The following is a 10,448-nucleotide window of genomic DNA, read 5'->3' as shown; positions in this document are numbered from 1 at the left end:
TTGCACTGTCTGTTCCTCTGCTGGAATGCTCTTCCGCCAGGTGTGTTGTATCTCTGCTACATTTCAAATATCTCAACGCCACTGCTCCCAGCTCACCCTCAGGATCCCGGTTTCCCTCATGCTGCTCTGGTTTCTAATCGCTCATATCCTCCTCTAACAGTATATTATTTGCTCATTTTTACGTTATTGTCTATCTACCCCAGCCATTTTTAACCTGTATGCCACAAGAATTTTTAAAACAGGCAATGCCATTTAGTCAAGGGCACTGACCTCTTTTCCCTCAGATCATCAAATTTTAAAAAAATGACAAAAACCAACACAATACCGGTTTGGTGTGAATGAATCAAAATTATACCTTTTTTTGGTCAGATTGGCAAAAAATATATTTTTTGGTATGCCACAGAATTTTAGTAATTAGTTTATATATGTCATGAAATGAAAAAGGTTGAAAATCACTGATCTGCTCCTACTAAAAAGTAAGTTCCAAGAAAAAGGAGATTCCTATTTTAAATGTTTTGTTTGTTTTGGTTATTGTGCCTAGCACACATTATTGAATGGTTAATTAAATGAATGACACACACACAGAAAATGCTATAATGGAGTCATGTCTAAATGTTATAGTTGATGAGCCTGCTTGACTAACGGGTCACTGTCTATCTTAGGAAGGATTTCATGCAGACATTCCAAAATATAGATTCAACGAAGACTCATGTACTAGCTCAATATGGCGAGTGTTTGGAGGCAGCCTCCCATAGAGGCTGTATTCAGGTGGATAAACAGTTCCCGTCTGGACAGTGTAGGAGAAAGCCCATTAGCACACTCATTTCCTTTAACCTGACTGCCAACAGAGCTGCCCGATCTCCCCAGATCTGAGTGCGGTGCCGGCATGCTGCCTCTCACGGGCAGGGGTATGGTGGTGCCAGGTGACCAGCCGAATTCTCTCAGTCATGACCCCTCTCCCATGCCCTTCTTTTAATTAAAAATGGTTGGCAAATTTCCTCATCACTTACTGCAGTTTTTGGAATGAGATAAATTGGAGTGGGACTCGGCTGAGCACACAGTTGAAAGTGAACACAAGGTTGTCGGGGTGCTGTGCTTTCAATATAAGGAATAGGTATGAGCTAATCACATGCCTGAGTGTGGGGAGAGAAGGATGAAGAATCGGTAAAGTAACCAGACGGGCCTAGTCATGACACAAGAAAAATATTGCCACTATAGAACCTTTTGGAATGACCAGCTGTAAGCAAATATTGAGTAGTCCACTCTTGGTTAGAGTCGAGAACATTAACATTGAGTCAGGTAATACCTCTAATAAAACCTTTGTAAGTCAGTTACCCACAGGACAAATTTTTTGAAAAAGACTCAAAGCAATGATTTTATGCTAAACTTACAAGACAAGTACTTTCAAAATTTGATTTAGGACCCAGGCCCATGTGGCTTAGTTGGTTGGATCATCGTCCCAAACACCAAAAGGTGGTGGGTTTGATCCTCCATCAGGGCACATACCTAGGTTTCGGGTTTGAGCCCCAGTAGGGATACATACAGGAGGCAACCGATTGATGTTTCTCTCTCTATCTCACTTCCTCTCTCTCTCTCAAATCAAATCGATTAAAAAATGCTTTAAAAATTTTGATTTAGGGCCTTTCTATTTTCTAAGATCCAGAGTAAATCCCTCAATATTGACTGATATAACTACATGAATCTTACATCAATACGCTGAGAGTCTATATATGTGGGAGAAATCAAATAAGTGAATTTCAAGACCAACTTCTTTTGTGAAAATACTTGACACCGGAAAGCTCTCCGCGTGGAACGCAGGAAGGGAAGTGTCCACCAACTGCTCCAGAAAACAAGAATTCCTGCCCGTGGCGGGGGCACCCATCTCACCTAAGTAGTTATCGTCCTCCAGTTTTCCTGAGTTACTCTTCTGCTGCACATAGATGCTGGTAGCACCCACTGGAATTCGGACCACGAGATTATAACCTGAAAAGAATTGGGCAGAAGTTCAGTGTTCCACAGCATGGCTCATCTCTCTAAGCCTGGAATAAAATACGGGCAACAAAGGAATACACTATAACTCTCACTCATTAGGTGCCTTATAGCCAGGTGGGTAACGTACCTTCACAAGACTGATTTTACGCTCGACATTATTACTTCTTACATATTACACAAGGTGAGCAGTTTTTTAAATGGTGACCATTTTCCTTCTCGTGGGAGTTAGAAACAGAGTCTTACCGTAATGTACTGCTAGTGTCCAGTTTCCTTCCACTGTTCTGCATGAAGAATTATTGCCACCGCACACCCCGCACTTATCTCTCCGGGCTTTCGAGTTTAAAACGTGATCGCATCCAGCTTGCTTTTAAAAAGAAAACATTTGAAATAAGTGGTAATTATTATAAAGATGATAAAACAACAAGTAATGTGCTTCTTTGCATGCTGGACATTCAAAGTGACAAGAAAATTAAGTCAAACTTGCTATGGGAAACGTGGTCGAGGCCAGCAGCCCAGGGCACCCCGAGCCTGTCGGATGTGCAGATGCGCGAGCACCCTCAGATCTGCCGACTCGGGGAGATGTCCTGGCATGTTAACAAGCTCCTGAGGTGTTGCACCTACAGATTCGAGTTTGAGGAGCACTAGCCCACAAATAAATTGAGTAAATGAAAAGCCCACTTGGGATTGGGAAATGGAGCAGTGAGGACTGTATCCAATTAAAGAGCTCACATCCGATCTTGAAGGGGCAGCGCTGCCCACTGCGGCCACCGCCGCCAGCCACGCCCACCGGCGCCCAGTGCTGACATCTCCCAATTGTCCAAGACAAGCTGGAACATGTACTTGGCGTGAAACCGCCTGTTTAAGTATTGCCGATGAGTGCAGGCCAGCGATGGCTGCAGACCCCTTTGAGGCCTGAGGCTCCCAATGGCCTCCCGAATGTCTTTAGGTCTCAATGCAAAGCAGCAGTGTAGCCTGAGCTCTGAGGACACCAGCAGCAACCTGGAGACCAGGGGGGCCGGCGCTCACATTCCTGCCCATCTGGTTCCTTTGTAGGATCCAGTCTTCAGGGAGGAACTCCAGCGCTGCCACAAAATACGCTGACAAGGAGGACCTGCACTGTCAGCAGTGAGCAGGGCGTGGGGGGCGCCCTCAGGGGCTCTTGCAGTCGAATCCTCCGATTAGGAATCCAATCTGCCAGTGGCCACGAGCAAGGAAGACACAGGTCATCTCCTAGCCTGGCTGTGCTAGGGATGATCTGTGACTGGTGAGCACAGTGAAACGGGATCGGCCCCTGAGAAATCACTGCTCTGATGCTTTACCATCGGCCAGAAGTGTCTCGATTTCCCTTCAGAGAGTAAATGACAGGTGTGCCTCAGGTAGAAGCTATCCTGCTTAAAATCAGAAAGACGAATCTGAGTGAGGCCAGCCCTTCCTCACCAGACCACCCTGGCGCAGAGCTAGTCAATCTAGAAACTGCTGCCAGGGAGCATCTGGGTTTAACCTTAAGCACTGAGGTTACGGTGAAGGAGTGTGTGGGGAAACTGTTGCAAGACACCTTCACAGGGAAGTTCTGTGCAGGCCCCTGAGGGGCTGAGAATATCAAGAAAAATCCACGGCGGCAGGTTCAGGGGGGTTGATGCTGCTCTGGGGATCCCACTTGGACAACCACTGCCCGGAGGCAGTGCACAGGTATTAGCAGCTGCTACTCCGTCAAGAAAGCCACAGACCACAGCCTGGCAGCAAGACAACAGTGACGGAAACACCAGCGGGGACTTACCCGGCACAGGCCTTGGACACAGATATCGCTGGTGTCCTGGCTGCATGGGGTCCCGTCCACCACTCTGTCCTTGAGCTGGTAGTAGGCTGTGCTCGTGGCCACCCTGCAGAACAGCTTGCACCGGTCCTTCAACAAAACTAGAGGAGACACGCCGTGAGTGCAGTGTGCCTCGTGCCGGGACGCCCTGGGCCCCCGGACCAGCCCACCGCGCACTCACTTCCGCTGTACTTGGGCACCCAGCGCACGGTCGGACTGATCCCGTTGATGTTGAAGTGCTTCCCGTCAAACTGAGCGCACTGCTCCTCTCGGAAGTCGCGCTTCTGCTTGGGACACGGCTCCGTGTTGCAGGACCTAAATTTCATCCTGCGCCCCGTACAGTACTTTCCACCGTATTTGGGCCTGAGCAAAGGGAAAGAACACACGCTGTTTTATAAGGTATTTCCCTCGCCCGTGGCTTCTGGTCTTCCAGGGAAGGACATTTGAAGTGGCCGGTGACAGGGAACAGGGCCAGGGCTCTGGAGTCTGCGTTTGCACTCTGCCTTCAACACCCTTAACCGTCTAACCTTGGACAAGTCACTTAACCTTGAGCCTCAGTCTTCCCATCTGTAAAATGGAAAGGTGCTATTTGATAAGGCTGTTTCAAGTGTATAACTTAAAGTATAAAATTCGAAGACTGGACTCGATGAGCCCATTTTCTCGCCTTTCTCCCAGTCAGTTAGTCCTTCGATTTCAAAAAGGCAAAAGGTGAAAGGTACAGATGAGTAGTTAGAATGCTCCCTGTCTGCCTCTCCTACTGATAGTCTGGGAAACCACCCTAAACCTTTGCATCCCACCCCCATTCATGCCCTCCATCCTCTCTTCCCCCCAATAACCACTGTATCTGTTTGTTTTACAAATAAGATGGAATAAAGGGAATGAATGTGCCTGTATTTCCACTAACTTAATAGAAGCGGGAGAGCACACTGGCTTCATTGCCTTTTGTACGGCAAGAGTATGGAGTTTGGCTTGAAAAGCATCACAGTGCAAATTTAATCTCTGCATGCAACCCGTGCATGTACTTTCCAGATGTGACCCGGAGAGTAAATTATACAACACGTCTCCCAGCAGTCAGCAGCTTGCCAAGTTCATCATGGAAACTGGAAGATCAGAGTCCTAGGCAGTCTGGCTCACCCACCCGGGGCTGGTACAGCTCAGATTTCTCTGCCACCCTAGGACACCTCTCTCACCTTCCCGCCTCTCTTCTGCGGAATGAATCTTTGAGTGATTTGAACCCTAAGAAGTATTTTTGTTTTGTTTTGTTAAACCAGGCCCTGGAGGAATGGGAAATGTATCCAAGCCCAGAGAGGCAGCCCAGAGGAGCAGGTAAGAGTTGGATCTGGGCTCCGCTCTTGGCCGCATCCTCACCAAGTGACCATAGACAACGCTTTTAGTCTCACTGCACTTCAGTTCTCTCCTTCTCTAACGTCTGCGCACAGTGGAAGCCTGGAAGGTTAACTACTGTGAGGTGCATGTGAGCACTCCCAACCTAACCGATCCAGGTCAGCAGTTTGCGTGTTTGAGAGGCAAATCCGGGCGACAACGTGGCTTGCATCCCGAGCCAGGATGCGGTGCTCCTGCAGCGTGCCCGCGCCTCAGGCAGGGCCACCTGGCCGGGACACTGTCATTAATGTGGTCCCTCGATCAGAGATTGTGGAGTTAGGTAAGAGCGTGGGCTTTGCAGTTACAGCTGAGCACTTCTGTGTAAGTCCCCTGGCCTCTCTGAGCTCTGTCCTGCACATGTAAAGCTTATTATGAATAGTTACCATGAAGAAGACTGCATCTAGATATGTGAAATAACACATAACCGAGCAGTATCTGTCTGATTGTTTTCCCATTAAACACAGTTAAATCCATAAGCTTTTAATCTGCACTGTACATTTGACTAGCCAAGAAAGGCAGAGGTACTTAAATACCATGCAAGAGGAGGTTCAGAGAAGTTAAGTACTTTGCCCAAGGTCACACAGCCATAAGAGAGCAGAGACAGGAGTAGAGGTCACGTTTCCCAGGTTCTTGCTCTGTACTCTTTCTGCTATGTTATCTGGAGCTATGGCCTGGAATCTTTTCTTTTTCTCTTTTGATGCCACTTAGAGATACAGCCTCGGTTTCCTGGATACCAAGCTCTTCTCTCAATACGAAGGCACCCAAGTCTCATACATACAATGTCAGGTTACGCATGTATAATAGCTCAGGCCCACATAGCTGTGCAGGTGAAGCTTGTTTTAAATGTGCTACAAGGAAGAGCCCCTTCACCTTTCCCTCAAATTGAAATGATCTTTGTGCATCGTTTTAAATGCCCCAACTAACTCTGGTGGATGGATCATTTATTTGTTGCCTGAAAATAATTCACATCTCTTTCTCTTGGAAAATACATTTAAAAGTTGTTGTTTTTTTGGTGGTGGGGGGGGGGGGTTCTGTTACCTAATGAGTCTTAGCTGACTCTTGCAACTGACCAAATGCAGCAGTTCTTTGGGCTGCAAAGAGTTAATACTTGTAGGTGGCTTCCCCGCAGATGGTGACACCTTCCACCTTTGCCTGCTTTGACCACTATCAAATGGCAAATCACATTTAGTGATTTATTTTTATAAATGACATTTTAAAAAATATTTTTTTATTGATTTTGGAAAGGAAGGGAGAGGGAGAGATAGAAACATCTATGATGAGAGAAAATTGTTGATCAGCTGCCTCCTGCACACCCCAAACTGGGGATAGGGCCTGCAACCCAGGCATGTGCCCTGACTGAGAATCGAACCGTGATCTGGTTCATAGGTCAATGCTCAACCATCGAGACATGCTGGCCGGGCTATAAATGACATTTTTACGAACAACTTATAGAAAACACTCCATGTGAGAGGCCATGTTTCTGAGGTTATCCAGTCGGACCCTACAGAGGGTTTGAATCCCAGCCCTGCCTCTTACTGAGAGAGCAATCTTAGGCAAGGCGCTGCATCTCTAAGCCTGCTCTCCTCCTGTAACAGGGAGATGATGCTACTGTCTGCTTCATCGGCTCATGGAGAGTCAACTGGGTGAATCCATTCAAAGCACTTGAGCGAGGCCCGCCACACATAGATGTTGAGCTATTACAAGGGTCTACAAACGACAGCATATGGGCTAAAATCTGGCCTACGACCTGTTTTTTTACATAGCCAGCGAGAAAATAATGTGTGTTTTTTTACATTTTAGAATAGTTAAAAAAAATTTTTTAAAAATAGAGATACATAAAAAGTAGGTGAAATTAAAATTTCAGTGTTCATAAGTAAAGTTTTATTGGAACACAGCCACTAAGATCCTCAAAGTCTAAAATACTTATGAAATTTTACAGAAAAAGTATTCGTTTATGGAAAGAGTGTGCTGGCCCCGAGCTATTCTTTTGAGTGTGCAGGGATACACTCTGAGGTGGGCAGTGGCATTCTGGTGTCTGAAACTGAGAGAAATGGGCTCAGAAATGTTAAGCATTCTGTCAAGGTCACATGCCAGTTAAGTGAGATGTGCTGGCCGAGACCAACCCCGTCCCCTGACCTTTCACTCATCATCTGGCCTCACTGCTAGGCCTCCTCTCTTGAAACAGGACTCATTTCATATCAAAACTCGTCCTCTGATCTTATTTGCTTTTTATAATAAAGGCAGATTATATTTGATTAATAAACGTAAGTTTGCCCTTTTGAAATATATGGCTTATCTTATATCCCAGCCAATGTGATCTCGGCCTGCCTTGCATGTATTGTTTAATGGGGAAGGCTTTAGCCAACTTAACTTACCTTTCAGCCCGGAAAATTTCATTTTACACTTTAGTAATTTAGCCGGGTAGGCGTATTTTTTCCATGTAGGAAAATACTGAAAATTATAGGAAATGCAACTTGAAAAAATATTAACCACATTTTCCAACCATTAAGATCCTTTAAAAATATAGCATGTCAAATAGGGATGAAAAGGACTTAAGTAAATTGTTAGATTAATTACTATGAAAGTAACTATACTCAGCACAGCCATGCTGAATCTTCCCTTCCAGCACATATTACACAACCACGCTTACTCATACATAACAAAGAAAATTCGCAATGCTGCACAGCCAAGGATGAAGGCATTTTACAAGGATCATCACAGGTGCATTCTACCATCAAGGGGAGCCAACCTTTAATCTGCAAATGGCTTTAAACAGAAATCTTGACTTCTATGTTTACTTATAAAGAGTTAGGGCAGGCAGATTAGGGTCAGCACAAGGCAGAAATTTCTAAGAATACAGCAGCAGCCCCCGAAGCTAGTGTATTTCCTAAGTTTGGAGGGTTTTAAGGAGTTAAATGACCAACTGCAGAGTTCGGGGATTAGATGGGACGAGCCAGGAAGCAGCACTAGTCATCACTGAGGATCCTGCCAAGTGGGGCAGCCAAGTGGGGCAGTCTCTGGAACTGGATACTAACTCATTAGTCAATGACCCTCCCACAGTAGCTAATTCTGGACATTTTTATATAAGTTCATCCAACTCAGTGTCTCAAAGAGCTTTGCTGCAGTTTTGTTACAGCCAAATGAGAGACTGATTTTCGTAGACAAAACAGACATATATGTCTACTCTCTTGTATGTAAGATTTCATCAGCAGTTGCTATGGTGAAAGCCTAAATAAGAAATATCCAGTTCACTATCTTGTCTTTTCTTAAATCAATGAATTTATTGTTATTAAATTTAACCTACCTTCGAATTTAAAAGCAAAAAAGAAGCACTAGAAGAGGGAAATACTCTGCCGTTCCTAAAGAACTGGCTTGATTTTTTACTTTGATGGACGTTAACAATTCTATAAACCGTTTCTTCCAGTTACCAGGAAGCTCAGGGCCAAACTGAGAGCCCGAAATAAAAAGTGCTGGCCACTGGCCTGACCATGCCTCTTCTGGTTCCATTGCTGGTCTTGTTCTGACACTCTAAGTTAGAATCTGCTGGTTATGATTTAAAATTTTGCCCTATTACATATTTCTCATAGATTGGGTGACCATATAATTAATTGTCCAATCCAGGGCACTTTGATAGAAAAAGGGAGCTATTAAACCCCCCCAAGGCAAGAGATGCCAATGGGAACCAGAACAAATGCTCCTTTTACCTGTAGGACTTGGGTCAAAAATGGAATTAAGAACAATAAATAAAGCATTTAAAGACAAAATATTAGGGCCCCATTGTCATGACGGCAAACCTGAACCACTGTATACAAACTGAGGCCACGATTTTGGACTAAAATTAGAAACATAGGGTTTATACAGCTTTCTCATGGGTGTGGCACAACCCATGTGCATAGCAAGGCCACTTTTCTTTTTCAGCTTTTATACTTTCCAGGAAAAAAATCCTCATTCAGTGTAATGTGTCTAGATGCTAAATAAATGCATTCTTGAATCACATGGATACTGTGAAAAATTAAAAACAATCCAGTGCTCTTAATAGAGACAACCTTGAATTCTGAAGTTGGAGCTTGGCATTGAACTCTGGCACTGAGGAAAGTGGGTTCCCCGGTGGGGGACCGCCCCCCTCAGACTGAGGATCAGGGCAGCAACCGCTTCTATGGTCCCTAATGAACCATCCGCTCTGCCAATGTCTCTGTAACAAGCTTTTAACTGAGTTTTGGATCTGATTTCGCGTTTCTGTGCCCCCTTCTCTGGTCAAACTGACTCGCTGGTCCACTGGGACCTTGCTTCAGAGGCAGTGTCCTTCCTCAGCCCCGGGCATTGTAGTGAGGTGGTGTCCGTGTGGCCACTGGGCCAGGCGGACTGCATCCGTGTAGAACCCCTGGGAGCAAACAGCAAGAACAAGGGCCTCTCACTGCCGACCTCCGTGATTGGCCCCTAACTTCTGAATGTGAGGATCTTCGCTTCACTCTGAAGCTCAAGACCCTTTCCTGTGGGGCCCTTCCCGCAGGTGACTGTCTGTCTGGCCCAGGCCATTATGCAGAGATTCATCTCTCTCTCCCTTCCATAGCACTTCTAGAACTGCCCTGATGCTTAAAAAAAAAAGAAAAAAACAAACATTTCTTTTGAATACAATATTCTTGAGTCAAAACTTCAAAAGTGTCACTATTTGCAATATCCATACCCTCATGATAATATAGCTTACTATAATAATAATTTGGCTCACTGTAACCACCCACTAGTTTTTACTTTTTTAAAAATTCATATTTGCTGTTGGCTTTAAATGTTTTATTTTAAAATTTCAACAGAGCAAATAGCTACATACTTGATTTTAAAAAGCAAGTTGTAGAACACTATCTAGTGTGATCTTGATTTTGTATAATGCTTATTTCATACAATACATAAAATTGTTTTTGGCAGTTATTTCTTGTGGGGGTAACTGGGGGTTAGAAATAACAATGATAGGAGTTTTTATATCATATACTTTTGTATTTACATTTTTTAAAGCATGTACTATTTTATACCATTATTTAAAAAAATACTAAATATGGGAAAATCTAATGTTTATTCGCTTATGTACATAGCTATAGTGTTAGTTTTATAAACCAGAGTCTGTATCTCATAGCTCTATAGTTGTTTTCTATAGAGACTACTAATATGTGGACGTGAACTCAATGTTGGGCTGTGAACAAGAATATATTAAAATTAATTGATCATCATCTGTGATTTGTGCTACAGGGTATTTGCAGGACTTGCAACA

General features: G+C 44.4%; 1 protein-coding gene across 1 annotated transcript in view; it reads right to left on the bottom strand.

The window, feature by feature from the left end:
• Nucleotides 1-10,448, bottom strand: part of ADAMTS9 (ADAM metallopeptidase with thrombospondin type 1 motif 9) — a 162,070-nt gene that overhangs the window by 101,995 nt on the left and 49,627 nt on the right. Inside the window, 4 exon segments of the mRNA XM_023754048.1 lie at nucleotides 1,888-1,983; nucleotides 2,236-2,356; nucleotides 3,770-3,906; nucleotides 3,987-4,168. Coding sequence (XP_023609816.1) covers nucleotides 1,888-1,983; nucleotides 2,236-2,356; nucleotides 3,770-3,906; nucleotides 3,987-4,168 — 536 coding nt within the window.

This window comes from Myotis lucifugus, unplaced genomic scaffold (assembly GCF_000147115.1).
Source record: "Myotis lucifugus unplaced genomic scaffold, Myoluc2.0 scaffold_55, whole genome shotgun sequence".
Taxonomy (NCBI): domain Eukaryota; kingdom Metazoa; phylum Chordata; class Mammalia; order Chiroptera; family Vespertilionidae; genus Myotis; species Myotis lucifugus.
The sequence above is the reverse complement of the archived record's forward strand: the minus strand, read 5'-3'. Positions and strand labels throughout refer to the sequence as shown.